Here is an 18,124-nt window from a genome sequence, read left to right on the forward strand (position 1 = left end):
TGAGGAGAAAGAGAGAGCTATTGCCTTGACCACAGGTGAAAACCCAAACTGTGTGGGAAACCCTGCCCTGGTTGCCGGTCTGTGACTTGGGGTATCCCCACCTCCTGGGGTCGTTCTTCTCCGTGGGTGAGGAACACTCATGCACAGGTGTTTGCCCACCTCCCTCCTGGACCAGGTGTGTGACTCCCAGTGTGAGCGCCCGAGAGCCAGGCTGTGCAGACATGCTGCCTACACGGCCCCCCGCAGAGCCCCCAGCAGAGCCCCCCGCCTGCACTCGTCCGGCTCTGCCCGTCCGGCTGCTCGCGCTCTGAGCCCGGCCGCCACTGGGTGCTTCTAGTTTGCACCAGCACCCCCCCCCCCCTCTATACTGTGTTTGCCCCCAGGGCTCCCCCTGTTGTGTAATTCCAGGAGTTGTAAGCGCCTGCCAGGCCCTTTCAGAGTGTGGTTTGGGGCTCCAGGGTTAGTTTCATCTTCAGAGCCGACATCCCTCCCAGTTTTGTTTGGCGAGTCCTTCTCTGTCCCTCTCGGGTCCCTTTCTCAGGAAACCCAGGGCCCATTCACATGGCAGGAGCCACACATGCCCTGCCTGTCTGTGCCTGGGACCATTATGCTTTGTGGTCACTTTCTTGGGGCAGTTCGGCGGCGGGGAGGGTGCATGAAAAGCACCGTTTAGCATTGCAGGTACACACAGTACAGTACAGGTTTCTTATTAGAATATCTGTTTTGTTCTTCTAATCATGCATATAGAGTTTGCATTTCCCCTCAAATACCTTAAATTTTGCTTAGACATGCTGCCACCTGCCTCTGCCTTCCTGCACTCCAGTATGGCCTCGTGAGGTGTCCCTGTAGCGCTTTCCTTGCGAGAACGTCTGCAGGCTTGAAACTTTCACCCCACCTTCCTTCTGGAAAAAACAAAGGTGCTCCAGCCCAGGCCCAGGCCCAGCCCCGATTCCCAAACAACCTCAGCCCACTGTCAGCAGTCTTCACCTGTCCCACCAAAACTAAAGATTAAGGCGAAATCATGAGGTCCTTTAAGAAAGCACAGGAACCATGTGTAAAAGCCCAGACATTGTGGGCTTCTTACCTTAACGGTTAATATCAAATTAGGACCTGGTAGCAGCTACTTTCAGGGCGCCATCAGGCAAGGAGCACTGCCAGCCTGAGGGGCACTCTTCCAGGATTCCTGCACCCTTGTTTGAAGAACCCCAGTCAGACTGGTTCCCAACTTTCCTCGCGGCTGCTGTGTCACAGCTGTGGTCGGGGGTCCCCACTCAGAGGATGCTTTGGAAAGATGTTAGGTAACATTTTAAACCTAGCAGTGCAAACATACAATATCACACTCCCACTTACCGTCTCTGTACTTGCTGCTTCTTTATTTATGTAGGAATGTAATCCAAAAGTGTAAAAAGAAAAGCAAGCAAAGAAAAAAAAACATGTAATTGGTGATTTAGGTGAAATCGGCTGTCAGATCTACAATTTAGAAAAGTTAATTTCAGTCGTCCATTGAGTGTCGTCTAGAATTAGTTTTTTCTCTGTTGGAAACATGCGAAAGGCGTAGGGAGGCCAGGTGTGCTGGCTGAAGACAGGATGCCAGGCAGACGCCCGCAAAGCAGCTGGACGCAGACACAAGGGAACTTGCTTTCGAAGGTGTTTGGCTCAGTTTAACAGTGATGTGAACAAAAAAGGACAACAAAACCTTGGAGGGATGAAAATGAGTTTTTATCTTTATACGTGAGAAGCCACACGTGTGATTGAGCTGACAAATTTCAAGAGCACTTTTCTTTCCTGACAAAGGGTTTTCCAGATAAATTAAGCAGGAAAGAATGGCTCCTGTCCATTTTTCTCCGAAAGAACTGTAAATATGGCTGCAGAGGCAAATGGAGTCCATTGGCCGAGCAGCCCAAACTCGTCTGCAGACCTTGAAGCTCACGCACACTCTGCTGGGACTGGGTCTCCGCGGAGGACCCAGGGTAGAAAAGTTAGGTTTGCTGTAATGAAGACTACGGGAGATTCCTCTAAGTTGACGTGATCTTTTCTAGTTTAGAATGAACAAAACTCTTGCTTCCAGCTGAAATTGTACTTCATCACGAGGACACCAATCTGGACTGATGGTGGTTAATGGCAGTTTTGCGCACTTTTTATCGAACACCTTCAAAGAACTAAATGAACTAAAGAACTAAATTCAGCCAAAATGCCTTAAAAGCCAACATTTCATTGTCGGTTTGCATTTTGTATTAAAAAATAAAAAGCTTTGAAGTCCTTTCAAGATGAAATACATTGTTACCTTGTGGAATTGGTGAATTAGATTCATAGTAACCTTTCCATTTTACAAATGGAGAAACCAGAAGTGCAGAAATCTCGGGAACTTTGTGCTGTGCCACAGCTGATATAGAACCAGGGTTGACATTTACACGCCCTCGCCTCAGCCAGGGGACGCCCTCCACCACCTGGCCAGCCTCCTCTTCCTTGGCCCCTCCACACCAGCCCCCTCTGGCCCTTCCTTCCTTTGCTTCCCCGGTGGGTCCGTTTCCCCTCTGTGCTGAGGGCAGGACCTTGTCTGTTGGACTGACCACCGTGGGGTCAGCAGGTGAACGGTAAGCAGGGGGTCACTCCCTGGTCACTGCTGGTGCAGTGGGCTCCTGAGCCCAGGGCAGGCTTTGGTCTGGGACTTTGTGTTTGCAGCTGCTTCTGTCCTGGGTAAAGACCAAGTGAACATGTGATGGGGCTTCCCATGTGCATCCATCACTGTCTAACAGATGCTGCGTGAAAGACCCCTCCCAAGACTTTCACAGCTCCTGAGTTTGGGAGCTTCTCAATGGCTTATGAGGCTGTCAGATGCAGAAAAGGATAACTGAGGACTTTAATTGACTCCTTTGAGACATCTTCCATGCACTTGACCATGAGTAGAAATCAAGAAGCCCCCAGAGACAGAGGCAGTGGGTGGCCATCCCCTCAGTCTCAGGCTCAGACCAACGACTGCCCAGCCTCAGAGCACACAGAGCAAAGCTATTCCGGAGCGAAATAATGAAGGATCACGTGTCAATGTCAGTGAGGTGGAACTGGAGTGCTGGATCCGAGAATGGTGGTGTTCACATAGCCCTCACCCCTCCGTGTCTTCACCCAGAAAGCGGCCGTGCTGGAGCCCACGCTGCAGTGTAGTCGCTGGGGTCCATGCCACTCGGATGAGGAAGCGGAGTCGGGCTGCCCAGTCCTCCGTCCTCACGCACCCGGCCTGCGGCCTTGCAGGAGTCCCCTCCCTGAGAGTGGGGTCCGCACACCTTCTGTGAAGGGCCAGACAGGAGGGAGTCTAGGCTTTGAGGGGCCATTCGGTCTGGGTCACAGAACGAGAGGGGCTGCGTTCCAGTAAGCTCTCCGGAGAACACCCAGGGGAAGAGTCTGAGGGTGTCTGGTAGAGGGCAACTCACCGGAAGATGAAGCAAGCAAATCTCTGAAGCTGCGGCAACACGGGCGTGAGAGGACGGCTGCTGACAGAATCGTGTACTAAGCGCAGCCTCGTGGGCCGGGGCCGTGCGGCCTGCAGCAGAAGTTAGAGGCGCAAACGTGGCTGTGAGCTGCGAGGGGCCGTCTCGTCACACCGCTGGGGTTGCGGCATCTCGGGACACGGGTCGGCGGCCGCAGGAGGGGCACGGCTCCTATGGGGGGGCATCCGACGGGGCAACGGCCCCACCCCGCTCTGGCCGCTTGGACCCGCGCCGCTGAAGGAAGGTGCTCTGACGTTCTTTCTGTCTCTGAAGCTCTGTCTGGAGAGGATTGATTTTAGGAATGCTTGAGAAGTTCTGTTTATTTGATTTTGTTTCATAACCTAAGGTTGGTTCTATGTGTGCTTTGTTTAATGCCAAGTCCTGGGTAGGAAAGCAGGCACCTTACAACATGAGTAAGATGGGAAAATGAGGTTGTACTTGAACGGAAAAGGGAATCATGTTGAAAAAAGTACTGTGGCTTTGCAGCTGGGAATGTTCCAGCCCCAAAGGCCAAAGGGCGTGTTTCATTCCGGAGTTCCCCCGCTTGTTCTCAGGAAGAGAGCCTCTGGCCAACTGGGTCGGACACGCACCTGGCACCTGCCATAGCCAGGGCCTCTCCTGAGGCCCCAGCCCTCCATCCTTGCCGCTACGCTGTGTAGCAGCCGAGGGAACAGAGGCACGGCGTGAGACTGAGTGAGGTGCATGGGTCGGGCCTCCTTCCCATGCCTCAGCGCACCTGACCCAAGCCAGGGACCCACCGGGGTGGAGAGGGTCCAGAGCCCCTCCTGCAGAGCAGCCCCCACCCGCTGGCTCCGTCTCAGCAAGTTCCTAACCGCTCCTCACCGGTCTGGGCGCTGGGATAAGCGAGAAAAACGTAAATCAGGTTTAAAAGGAAATTGGTGGAGTGCAAGCCGCCTGGGAAATCCTTGCTCCAGGTGGACTCCGGCATCTGAGGAAGGGGGAGGGAAAAGGAAGTGCAGCCTCGGTCCACTCGATCCAGGAGAGGCGGCCGTCCCAACGCGCTGTAGGGGGGACAGTCCCTGGGCTGCGTGTTCAGCGCTGATGGATTTTCGTTGTCAACAATCCCCAGCGCCCCATAATCGCCTGTAACCCTAACCTCACTTTAGAATTCCGCAGTCAGGTGATGGCGTGTTGCACCTTTAGTAAGTCGTCTGTAAATGCAGAGAAGACATTTTCAGGGTTTATTTGGAATTATTATTTTCTGGATTCACCTCCAGGGCCTGTTACAGAAGGTACAGCCCTGAAGCTTGAACCCTGAAGTAGTTCCTTTGTTTAGGCATCCTCCTAATTTGGCCCTGGAAACTGAAAAGTGTTGGTACCATGAAAAAGCACAGTCTGTGGATGAAAAAACTCAGAGCTGAGATGTTTCCAGAACACACGGTCAGCCCCCGGAAATACAGACAGCCGGAACCACCTCGCCAACAGTGGGGGCCGGAGCCCCAGGCTTTGCTCCCGGTCCCGCCTCTCGGGGCTCGGTCACCCAGGAAGCTCCAGCTCAGGACTCTGGAGACAGCTGTGTCCCTGCAGGTGCACTGCAGAACACCTGTCCAGGGGGCCCCTCGGTGGAGATGTGTGCCCTGCCCACCCTCGTGGGAGGTGTCCCCCAGATGCTGTAGTCACCAGTGACCCTGAGTCCCAGGGGTCATCACATCAACTTTATCTGTGATCAGGTAAATCATGGAATGGCCCCTCTCTGGTGCTGCGCGGCTCGTGGAAGGTTCGAGGTGGGGCACGAGCCTGCTTGCAAAGCTTCTGCCAGAACTGGCATCCACGCGGCCAGCACATTTCCTTGTCACGTGGCCACACCTGATGTGGGTGGGCAGGGCGCACCGTCCTCCCCAGGGAAGCAGGGGTCCCTGAACAACAGCCCCACAGAGGGTTTGCCCTGTTTTCTGCCAGCTCAGCACCTTAGTGGAACACATTTCCTCTGTCCAGCATCCTGGAGACTGACTGCCCCCCAGAGGGATCTTTCCATGTAAATTAAGCTCTTCTAGAGTCTGAGCTTCTTTGTCGGTAAATATTTGGTCCAACATTCCTCTGCCTTTCTCTTCTAAAGATGCTGTGGCTGTAACTCAGCTCCATCAACAGGCAGCATGCGCCGCACGGTGCACTGGCTGAAAGCAGACCCTGGTTTTGGAGACACGGGACGAGCAGACAGTTAAGTGCTAAGTGAGCAGTCTGAGCTCCGCTGGATTAGGGAGACCGAGAAGCATTTGTGGAGGGTGTGAGGTGAGCTACAGTGGCCCAAGGGTCAGGGCCCAAGGAGCACTGGCCGGGAGAGAAGACTCACCCCACAGGTGGCAGATGCTGCCGCCTCGGCCCAGGAAACGTCCAAAGGTGGTGGCTGGATGGAGAGGTCCATCTCCTGCTTCCCGGGCCAAGGACAGGCAGGTCACACCAATGTTGATCTTGTAAACCTTCCTTCCGCCAGGCCCTCCGCTTAGAGGCAGCTGCAGCAAGGCCGTCCTAAACCGCAAGTCATTAATATCAGAAAAGACAGGGAGGGCTGGAGAGCCAACCGCAGCTCAGAGAAGAGGCTCTCTTAGAGGCTCTGTTCACTGCTATGAAAGTTAAGGACCCTTGTTTGAATATGAAAGAGCTAGGAATAGCATAAGGTGGTACCTTCCTTAATTATTTTCAGTGACCTGAGGAAACACAGGCTGCTCTGTGGAGACACTGGGGCAGGTCCACGTCCAGCCCCCTCATTTCTTCAGATGAAGGTCCTGGTCTTTAGACTGAAATTTTCCTTTTGGGATTTTAAAAACACTTTAGGCCTAAATACAAAGAGTTGTTTATTTTAATACTAGCATATTTATTTATTTTAATACCTTTTGTTGTTAGTTTGATAGAAAAATCTGTAAGCAGTATTTAATATTTAATGTAATGAATATTTAGCACTGCATTTTTAAAAGTTTCAAATTAGAGAGTGTTTTCTCACGACTCTTCTCTGCCAGCTCCACACGCTGCTGAAATCCACTCTAATGGCTCCTCCTACAGGACGGCCAGAGCAGATCTTGATGGAAAACAAGACTGCAGAAGTGAGACACGGAGTCCAGGGAGGTGCATGGCAGGAGCGGGGCGAGGGTGGGTGTGCATGTGTGTGTGCATGTGTGTGCATTGTGCGTGAGGAGGAGATGAAGGTGCAGGGCACAGTTCTCATGGGTGCATGCGTGTGTGCGTGTATGCATGTGTGCACGTGGGAGTGTATGCGTGTGTGCATGTGGGCGTGTGTGCATGTGTGTGGGTGTGTGTGCGTGTGTGCGCGTGTGTGCGTGTGTGTGCACGTGGGAGTGTATGCGTGTGGGCGTGTGTGTGGGTGTGTGCGCGCGCGTGTGTGCATGTGTGTGCACGTGGGAGTGTATGCGTGTGTGCATGTGGGCGTGTGTGCATGTGTGTGGGTGTGTGTGCGTGTGTGCGCGTGTGTGCATGTGTGTGCACGTGGGAGTGTATGCGTGTGGGCGTGTGTGTGCGCACGCGTGTGCATGTGTGTGCACGTGGGAGTGTATGCGTGTGTGCATGTGGGCGTGTGTGCATGTGTGTGGGTGTGTGTGCGTGTGGGCGTGTGTGTGCATGTGTGTGTGTGCCTGTGGGAAGACCGAGATATGGGGCGCAGTCCTGTCCCCTTGGCTTCCTCTGAGATTTGCTCATTGCGGACTGTGGGCAGCCTGCTGGAATATGCACTTTCTGGGGCCTGCCCACTGGGACGTGCTGACACAGACCTGCCTCTGTCAGGCTGTAGGAATTAAACACACGGGCTCATTATCAATCTCAGCAGCTGTAAAGTCAGCTCCAGCCCCGGCCTCTCTCACTGCTGGAGGAGGGCGTGTGCCCACGAGGACGGCCCCTGGTGTCCACGGGACACTTCCTCCTGGGAACCTAGCCCACGCAGACACCCTCCTTGGCCCACTGGACTCTGCTGACCCCCCCCTCAGCTGCCCATCTCCCATCCCAGGCACTCAGGCCCTGGCCGCATCCTGTCCTCCTGTTGTGGGTTCCTGGATAGCACCTGGCTATCGCAGGAAGAGAGAAGGAATCCCTGGAATACTCCTGGCCCACAGCTGCCCCCTGCTTCCGTGGCAAGGCCAGCCTGGACCCCGGGCTTGCCTGTCTGCTTGCCCTGTGCTCCCGCCTGCACGTCCTGCCCCCGGATCTGGCCTCGGTCCCTGGGGTCAGGTTTTGGGGATCCCCTCCCCCGCAGACTGAGAGTTAGTGAAGGGCAGGGTTGCCCTGGGCAGGGCTTGCTGGCTGTGTTGGTGTGGACAGAGGGAAGGAGCTGGGCCAGCCGTGGGCGTCCTGAGGACATAGCCTGGTATGGGGAGGGGACCTCTGGCCAGGTCACAGTGGTGTCTGTCACCAGCGTGAGACGTCACCACGAGGCCCAGTGGCTCAGCCAGGCCACCCCCAGGTCCTGAGGATTCTGGGTGGGACTGTAGCGTCAGACCTGGGTCCCAGGTGGGCCAGTGTCCCTGGGCTCCAGGGAGGACAGGCATTGGAGTGAGAGGAGGAAGGCCGTGCTCCTCCTGCACGGTCCCCGCTCTGGGCTCAGTGGTAACCGAGAGGTTTCACAGGTGGCCGTCGGATGGGCTGTGGAACTCAGAGAGAAAGGGTCTCAGCAGTCCAGGGCTCCCTGGAGCTGCCCCCCAGCTGCCGGCATCCGGAGTCTCCCGGAGGCTTCCTGTGCCAATTGCGTCAGAACGCGGGTCAGGAGAGCTGGACACGTGCCGGGGGCGGCTGCTCACCACGGCCCGGGGTCTCTAAAGCGAGGCCAGCGGGATGGGGGCACACGATGCTTTCGGTGACCTCCGAACTCTTCCGGGAGCCTAGAGCGCGGACCTCAAGAGGCCCAGGCACTTTCCCTTCGCAGCGCTTCCCTCCCTGTGCAGCTTTGGGCCTAGAAGCACCTTCAGCCTGCACAGCCGGGAGGGCCAGGAAGCCCTAACACGCAGCAGCTGGCCAGTGGAGAGCAGGGCCGGGTGGAGAGCGGCCAGGTGTGGGCAGGCTGGAAGCAGACAGCTCTGGTATAGACAGGCCAGCACGCCAGCCCAGCCAAGGGGACCAGGCTTCCTAGACAGGTTTCCTTTGACTCAAAGGTGGTTTCTGGGTCTCTGCACACAGGAAATCAGAGGTGGCCATCGGGGCCCTGGACAGGACACCGGGAGCCGCCACTGGGCCCTTGCAGGAAGGAGACCTCTGTTAAGAGTACCTGAGTGGCTGTAACCAGGTCGGCTGCCCAGAGCAGCCCTCCTGGGAGTGTGGGTTTCGTGCCAGCCTCCTCATTCACGCCGCTGGGGCTGAGAAAGTGGCCATTGATGGAAAGCGGGCCACAGGGGGGCCCGCTGCTCGGACGGACTGCCGGAAGGGTTCCAGTGTCCCGTGATGGGTACCTGCTGCCGCCCTTACAGCCTGATTTTTATTTCCAAAATCTGGCCAGAGGCCAAGGCCACAGTGGTGAATTCTGGGGCGGAAGTGCCTTGCTGACAGGCACCGCGGCTCAGATGGTCCCGTCCTAGGCTGTGCGCCATCTGGGGTGTGTCTGGGGGCTGGTCGTGGGGATGCCAGGGGAGCTGACTCCCAGACCAGACGGGGGCCCTTTGTGACCGCCGCCCTCCCCCCCGCGCCACACCCACCCAGGGACGGTGCCTCTGGGACGGTGCCCCAGCCCACTTCTGTTTGCTCTCTGCGCCCTGACATCAGCCCACTGTGGATTTTCAGAGCAAGGTGACATGACTGTGTCCTGGAGAAGCCCCCCAGCCTGGCTGAGGCGGGTGCACAGGACTGGCTGGCCGGTCTTCCCCTAACCCCATCTAAGACCCCGTCCTGTGTCCCAGACGCGCCCTACTGTCCCCGGGCGTGATGGCCCAGATGTCAAGGGGCCACCCACAGGATTGGGCATCTGGGCTCCCTGGTCGTCGGGGTGGCCGCAGGGCAGGCGTCCCCAAGGTGGCTGTGCCAATGCCGCCGACTTTCTCGCGCTCTCCGTCCCCATCGCGACGTGAGGGGCTGCACTGGGTCAGAGGCCAGCCCGTGTCTGTTCGGGGTAGTGGGGGAGGGTCTCGGAACCTGGTCTGTGCGCCGCCTGCTGGGGACCCTCTCTACCCAGCACTCTGTCGTCTTGGGTGCCTTCCCGGGGTGGCCCCTGCAGACCCTCTCCCGATGTGTGGGCTGCGTCGCCATGGCTGCAGACGGCCTGCGGCTCCGTCCTGGGTTCACAGCCTCACTCACCCCCAGGGATGCTGCACTTGAATTAAAACGTGAGCGCTGCACAGCGGGCCAGCCTCGGCTGCATCTCTCCAGCCAGCCGGCCCCTGGACGGGCACCCTGCTGGTCCCTCGCCCCGTTCAGCTGGCATCCTTCAGTCAGCACAAGCCTCCAAGTGAGAAGAAACTCCGTGTGCTGTGACATTTGGCTGTTGCTTGCCCCCGGGAGGGAGAAGCAGGTTGTTTGCAGCGGGCATCTTTCCCGAGTCTCTGCGACCGGCCCCCACTAGACCCCAGCCTCTGTCTCCTCATCTCCAGCACACGTGAGGTTAGAGGGTCACGGGGTGGGCCTGTGCACCGAGACTGGGTCCTCTCCTGCAGGGGCAGGGCAGGAGGAACTTGCTGCCACGAAGTCACTCTCATGTCACCCAAATTTTACTAAACTTAGCGGGGAAAACAAATCCTTTGTCAAGAGTGAAGCTTTAAAATGTTTTTCCAGATGTAAATTTTCTCTTGTTATAAGGCAAAAGCAGTTCTGCTGTCGGCCAAATAACACAGGATTCTCAGTGCAGCGGAATGGTAATCAAATGCCTTCACACTAGTGCTGTCTCAGCCATCCCACTAATGTGTGTTCACACTTGTCACAGTCTAAGCCGCGGTTAGATTTATGATCAAGTAAACAGGCGCAGTCCTACGTTCTGAAGCCAGCCATGTCCGTATGTGCATTTGCTTCAAACGGGAATCCTGAGTTGTTTCAGAAGTCAGTCCTTTCCTGTCTACTTGGGATGTTTTGATGGTTTGCCAGGTTTTGGTGAATGGGTGAGTTATACCATGTGGAGAGCGGGCCCAGGTGGAAACAGTTAGAAATGCTCAACGGACATTCTCCCTCCCTGTGTCCACTCCCTCCTCTGCCTCTGCACCCAGAGGCCTAGGAACGATTTTAAGAATTTGCCCACTTGGCTCCCTACTTATCTAGGTGTACACACACACACACATAAACATACACACACACACCCCCCACAAAGGCACACACACAGACACCCACATGCACAGACACACACACAGACACCTCACAGGCTCACACACAGACACACACACACACGCACAGCCCAGCAAACATCAGGGAAGACGATGCTAAACAGACAAATGTACCAGATGATGGAACTTCACCCTTTAAGATACTAAACAGTGTTCTCTTTTTAAGCATTTCTTATGGAAATCTTTCTGAAACGTACTGTATACTTTCCTGTTTTCTTAAGCAGAATTGAGTATATTCAAGGTAATTTGGTTTTGCTATGATGTAGTGGTTTCTGCCTCTCTGCTCTCAGGCTCCTGTATGTCCACTGCCCCCTCCTGTAATTTGTGTGCAAGTAGGAACATTTGCCTATACCGAGCACGCCAGCCTGGGGCACGCTTCAGGCTGCGGGGTGGTTCGTGTCTGTTCTGGGGTGCAGGCCCTAGACGTCCGCCTCCGGTCAGGTAACCTGGCTGGTCCATCAGAACCCTCTCCCCTAGGACAGGAGAGCCCCGTCATCAGGGTGGCGGGGGGCTCCCACGGCAGCGCCCCGAGAGCGGCGACAGCCGGACAGGGCTGTGCAGGCAGCGCCCTCGGGCACGTGAGCGCAGAGAGGCTAGAGGAGTCGCTCCCTCGGCTTTCCCGAGGCTTCCTCGCCTCACCTAACCTGGGAAGTGGCCTCTCGGGCGGCAGGCAGCTCCCTTGGGCAGCTCTTGCCAGGACCAGCCTCCGAGTGGGGGACCGCACAGGGCATGGGGGCTGGTGGAGGGGCGTCCCCCAGGCTGAGTGCGGGGCCAGACCCGGTCACCGCGGGAACCGAAGGGCAGAGAAGGGGCCGGGGAGGCCATTGCTGCCCGTGGGTGACCAGGGCTGTGGGGTCTCCAAGAGCGGCCCCTTCCCCCCGACACTGGGCAGCTTTCAGAAGGTGAGCTGGCGAGGTGGGGGCCGATATCCTGCTGACCACAGCTGACCGAGGAATCGGGGCCTGCCCCATGGGTCTGGGGTCTGGGGGAGGAACGGGCCTGGGTTTGGGCATCTGAGCGGCAGGAGGACGTCTCTCCCAGGGAGGGTCTGAAGTTTGCATTTCAATTCAAAGTAGGTCCTTAGAGACTGTGCTCCAGGGCCGCACCCCACCTCCTTCCAGCCGATTTGTATCTCTAGTAACTTCCGAGGAGGCTGAGTCCTGCCCCCGCTCCAGACCAGCTCCGTTCAGTCCCTGGACTGATGTTTGTTTGTGACTCAGGTGTGATTTGAGTTCTTGGAAGCCAGAGCACATGGCACTTTGGGGAAGAATCGGTATGTAGAGAATTCCTGTTGGCAAGGGAGTGGCCCTGTCTGGCGGGGGAGCAGGAGGTGGCAGGAAGGCCGGTGCGGGCCTGGGAGACTCAGCAGGCTGACGGGGAGGTGGGGGGGCTCCAGCCTCTGAGCTGACCTGCGGCACATGGCCCTCGGCCCTCGGCTCTCGGGCAGGACAGGTGGCTTCTCTTCGGCTCCTCATTTACTGCAGACTTAGAGGATTCACTGCTTTATTTTCAGTTGCCTTGGGAAAGTATCTATGATTAGCCATTCAGAGGAGTCTCAGACAGTAATCATTGTTCCTTTAAAAATCAATTATGCAATTTTAACCTCTTTGGCTTTTAACTGTTATTTGTGGCCTTGCATTTCCTCTCCAAACAAATAAACCTTATGGCATTTCCACAGGAAATGTTACATCTAAAAATAGAATTAAGTATTTTTTTAAACTAAAAGCTTTCTGTCTTTATATAAAAGCATGTTGCACCAAAATTTAAAGGGGAAATCAGATACCAATGATAGCTGTGTTTGGAATGACTGAATGAGCACAGTTCTGGGATTTTGATGCAGGATGCCCTAATGGTTTCTATTTAAATTTTAAAAAATCATCAGTACAAGTGAAATGTATTTCCTAGGATGAACTTCCTTTCTGAGTATAAAATGGCATATGGACCAGCTCTGTCCTCCCCACAAGGGCCCCCCATTCCCTGTGCAGAGCCAGGAGTGCTGGGGAAGGGGGATCAGGGAAGGGGGAAGCCCCTGGGAAATTCTCCATGCTCCACGGAAGATCCTAAAAAGCAGCATTTAAGGTGCGTGTTTCAGAATTTGATGGGATGGAACTTATGTCAGACCAAACTTGGTGGTGCCTCCTGTGGTAACAATGACAGCCGTCACTCACAGGCATTAGATAGGGTTCCCCTCGTGGGCACAGGTGTCAGGTGTACCTGTTACAGACATGGGCACTTCCTCAGATGCTTCTGCTCTGTGACAACGTGGGGAGCAACAGATCCTCCCCAACAGGAGCTCTTCTCTGTGCTGGGGATTCGCCCGTACCTCCTGTGTTTCACAAAGATAACTCACATCCCCGGACATACGCCGGGTGCCTTCACAGTGGACACCTCAGTGCTAGCCTGTGAAGGTGTCCAGTGCACCTGTCTTATTAGATGTATTAAACTTCCCAAACCTCTCTCCCACTCCAGGATCTGGAACCCCTCGACACCTGCATACAGAGCACACTCTCTGCCCTCTACCCACCCTTTGAGGCCACGGCAGCCACGGTGCTCTGGCAGCTGTTCAGCGTGGCCGAGAAGCTCTACGGTGGGGACGGGCTGCGCTGCCTCATGGACTTCCTCATCCCAGCCAAGAGGGCCCTGCAGCACCTGCGGCGGGAGGCCTGTGTGAGCACCTCCCCGGGGATGGAGCCCGTGGGAGGCCCGCCCGTGCACTCTCGACTAGGGAGAAGAGACAGGCAGTGTTTTGATCTGGTAGCTGGAAAATATCTAATCTGAGCCGTAGGGATTTTAGATCCAGGGGAATATGCTGGTGAAGGAAGCAAAGGAGGATATGCTTCTGTGCATTTCAGACTAATCCAGGGTTTAAGCGGACATCATTCAAGTGAGCATTTGTTGTTTTCTTTCTGAAAGAAAGCAGGGTATTATTTAAAAATAAAAATAAATTGTAGTCTCAGCCATTTTTTTTGTAGCGTTTAAACACATAACTGGGGAAACCGTCCCATTTTCCTCTATTCCATTGGGTCCTTTGGGCACTGGCTCAGCTTATCCCTTTGGCTTCTGGCTCCACCTTTTCCTGGTTCCAAATAATTGGTGAAATAAGGCATATGCACCAGAAACAGGGCTTCTCAACCTGCCAGTGAGCATGGAGCCCACTGTCTGCAGACTTGTCTCTGGTGCCCCAGGGAACTCTCACTCCAGTCTATGTACGAAGGGACTAAGTCCCCCTCCTGAGTAGTCATCTCAGAACGTACGGGAGCAGTTCCAGTATATACAGATAGACCCTGCTGAATGAATCTCTATGTGTTTAGTTTATTTGGAGGATATTTTTATTGTAGGTTATTTCTGAGGCAGTGTTAAAACTAATGACAGCCACGTTGCAGGTATGTTGCAGTGAACTGCAGAGATTCATTCTAGATCTTAAAAAGTAAGATCTTTATTAATCATCACCTTTTACTACTCCAGTCATATTGAATTAGGGCTTTTTGAAAAACTACCACTGGGCTAGTTCGATTTATTAAACTCTTTGAATGTCTTTTAACTGAGTGTGGTAGAGAAATGACCATGGATATCCTAGATTTAATTCTTTGTTTGCAGTAGTCTGCCTAGAGGATATTTCCTTCATGATTATGTACCTTTGCACATCTAAAGGGTGTTGATTGATAGGGAAGAAGCAGAGAAATTTGCCTGTCAGGAGATAAAAGCAGCACACAGAGCCAAGCTGCTTTAAGTTGGATCTGAAAACACTTGCTCCCTTTCAAAGGCATGTCTTGAAAAGCTATTCTGAACTAATGTTTTGTCTTTTCTTCTAATTTTCTTTTTCCTTCCATTTTAACAAGTCATCACCCTTCCCACTTCCAAATTGCTTATCTTCTGAAAAAGCCATATGAATAATATTACTCTTTAATATGGATGCAGATTTATAAGTATTTAAAAAGCATAAAATGAAATTTAGGGACAGCCTTACTGTTTTCATATTTATATTGCTTTTTACTTTTTAATTAAGAAATTAAAATTTGATCATCTATATGACATAGGAGAAAATGAACTTATCTTGACAACTGTGAATATAAAAATATTTTAGTTAATGTAAATTCAATGCAGTTTTTATTCATTTACCAAGTATCATCGAAGTATGTGGCTTGGAGATCATTATTAATCATATTAATTTTAAGATAAGTTTCTATGTTAACATAAGAGTTCGATGACCACCATTCTCCCATCCCTCTGTAGAAACCAGAAATGCTTAAAATCACTCACTGACTTATTTGTAACTGTTTCATCACGGTTTGTGTCAAAAAAATGCTTGGAGAAGTTTAAAGAAAAGTGATCAGAAAGATATAAAACAGAATGTTTCTGCAAGGGGGGAAAGCAGAGGCAAGGGATTAGAACTTAAAAAATGAAATCAAATGGAAATCAGAAAAGGAGAAAGGAATAAACAAGATAAAAACATGGGGAAAAAAAGTACAACATATATAATAACAGGTTGAAAATGGCAGGCCAGCAAAATTCTAACCAAGGATAATGGATGTAGCGATGTTCACAACAAACTAAATATAGTAAAAGGCAAATGCATTGATAGGGCTAAAGAGGACCATTCGATGATAGCACTGCTAACAACCAGGAAGCTGTAACAATCCGTAAACTCCTAACAACATAGCCTGAAAATGCTTGAAGCAGAAACTGAGGGAATTACAAGTGGGAGATTTCACCTCCCTCCAAAGCAAACAGGAAAAGCAGGCCACTTACATATTACTTAAGATAAACATCTGAACACGATCTCTCTCTCTGCTAATGGGCACGTGTGGAGTGCTGAGCCCAACAATTTGAGAATACATACAGTTCCCAAGCATAAATGGAACCTTCTCCAGACTTAACCAATATCTGATAAAATTCTAGCCAAGTTTTACCATTAGAAGATATACATTTATCTCAAGAATGTATACAATTAGAGAATATTAAAGAACATACATTCTTAAGCATTCATATACATTTACCAAATTTGACCAGAATTGACCATTAGCAATAACACGTTAACAAATACCAAAGAATTGATATCTTAAGACCACAAAGCAATAAACTAGAAATCAAGTTTTTAAAAGACACCCTTCTATTTGGAAATTTATAAATGTACTCCTAACAGAGAACCACAAAGGAAACTGGCAAAACAGTTAGAGCTGATGAACAGGTGAGCCCTATTTCCATTTAGGATGTAGAAGTGTATGAAAGACTTTACTCTTGCCAAAACAACAAGAAATTCTGATACAAACCAAACAAGTACACCTTCCTCTAAAGCCGTCCAAGAGCTGTGGATACACAAAGAGCTAAAAGAACTTAACTGTGGAGTGACAATGCCTTCCTAAGTGAGCAAAGAGCAGAAGACACTTCCATCCCTGGGGCTAGTGACCGAGGTTTCAGGGAGGATGGATGAGGAGCTGCCAGAGAAAGACCATCTCTGCTCAGACTAGCAGGAACCGGACTTCAGAAACCTCAGGGCTGGAATATCAGATTGGAATCTGGAGGAGCCGCAAATGTAACGATAATCCTCTCTACTAATCCTAGAAATTCTCTAACAGAATAAGTGGAGACTGATGGGTGGGGACAGAAAGCAAAATATATCAAAATCTTAAAATCACACAGTTTCAAAGTGTTGTGATTTCCAACTCTCGTGGTCTCATGGTCTCACAGTCTTAAAATTTTTGTCTCATAGTTTTAACATGTCCCAGTTCAGAAGTCCAGCAGCAGTTGGTACCAGGCCTCCCTGGATGGAGAGTTGTGAACCCAACCATTGGAGCACTTGAAACAGTTGGTAAACCGAAATTTATGAAAGTTGAACCAAGCCTCAACCAATGTAAATTTTATAAGCTATTCTTGGTGGCCAAGAGAGTCGGGGGCTGAGCTGAAAAGTGAAGAGATATCTCACTGGACTCCTGGAGAGTTTAAAGCCACAACCCACCCCAAGCTTGCTCTGTTTCTAAGTGCTTTAAACTGATAAATGCTTCATCCTAGCTGTCTAACAGGGTAAAGAGCATTTCCTCTTTTTAAAAAATTATCTGCTTTAGGCAAAAGCTCAGGCATAAAATTTAAAAATTACAAAACATGCAAAGGCACCAGATTATCAACCCATAAAACGGAGAAAAAATTGTCAATAGAAAGAGACTCACAGACTACCCAGGTTTGGAATTATAAGGCCGACTTTTTAAAAACTATGATAAACATATTAAATAATCTACAAGTAAATATGGATGAAGTGGATGAAGAATTTCAGGAACGATTTGGAAACTGTAAAATGAGAACAAAGTGGAAATCTTAGAACTAAAAATACTGTATACGTGATTTGAAGACATGCCAGAAGAAATGAAGCAGACGGAAGCACAGAGAGGAGAGAGAGGAGGGAAAAAGGTGAGCAAGCTTCAGTAACTTATGGGAGTGTCAAGTCAGACATATGTGCAATCGGATTCCCGGAAGGGAAGGAGTGAGAAAATAGGGCCGAAAAAAATATTTAAAGAAATATTGTTGGATAATGTAACAATTTGTTAAAAAACACAGATCCAACACATAGATCCAGGAAGCTCATCAAACCCAGAGCAGGATAAATACCAACAGAACAACACTTAGACACATTGTAATTAAATGCTGAAAACCCATCATAAAGGGGAAATCTTAACATACAGGGGCAGCAATAAGAATGATGGTGGCTTTTTATCGGAAGCATTGGACTTCAGAAGACAATGGAAAAATATCTTTAAAAAGTTAAAGGAAGAAAAGTCAACCTAAAATTCTATATACAGCAAAAAATATCTTTCAACAGGAAGATAAAATAATGACATTTCCAGATAAAGAGTAGACTAGCACAGATGCTATGCAAGAAATGCTAAAGGGAGGTCTAGAGTCTGAAGGGATCTGGTACCAGGTAGAAGCTCAGATCAACAGAAGAATGAAGAGTGCAAAGAAAGGCTAAATTTGTAAGTGTGAATTTCTTTTAAAAATTAGTGACCACTTAAAGCAATATATTGTGGGATTTATAACAAATGTAGCAATAAGACATATGACAACAAAAGCATAAACTGTGGAAGGGAGTAAATCGAATTATAGCATCTAGCATTACAGCTTTATAACGCTAAAATTTTACATTTGAAATTATAGCTTTAGCATTTCTTGCATAGCATCTGTGCTAGTCTACTCTTTTATTTATCTGGAAATGTCATTATTTTACCTTACTGCTGTAAGGTTGTTACATTGTTTTAAAATAATATATTGCTTTAAGATAGACTGTGATAAGTTAAAGATGCATATTGTAATATTGAGAGCAACCACTAAAAATAAGACAGATAGGTATAACTAAAAATTCAATAGAGGAAATAAATGGAATCTAAAAAATAGAAG

General features: G+C 50.9%; 1 protein-coding gene across 1 annotated transcript in view; it reads left to right on the top strand.

The window, feature by feature from the left end:
* The window catches only part of PLEKHG4B (pleckstrin homology and RhoGEF domain containing G4B), a 72,793-nt gene that overhangs the window by 17,219 nt on the left and 37,450 nt on the right, over positions 1-18,124 (top strand). Inside the window, 1 exon segment of the mRNA XM_082379616.1 lies at positions 13,208-13,405. Within this exon segment, the coding sequence (XP_082235742.1) occupies positions 13,208-13,405 (198 nt within the window).

Source organism: Balaenoptera borealis, assembly GCF_965194805.1.
Source record: "Balaenoptera borealis genome assembly, chromosome: 2".
NCBI lineage: Eukaryota > Metazoa > Chordata > Mammalia > Artiodactyla > Balaenopteridae > Balaenoptera > Balaenoptera borealis.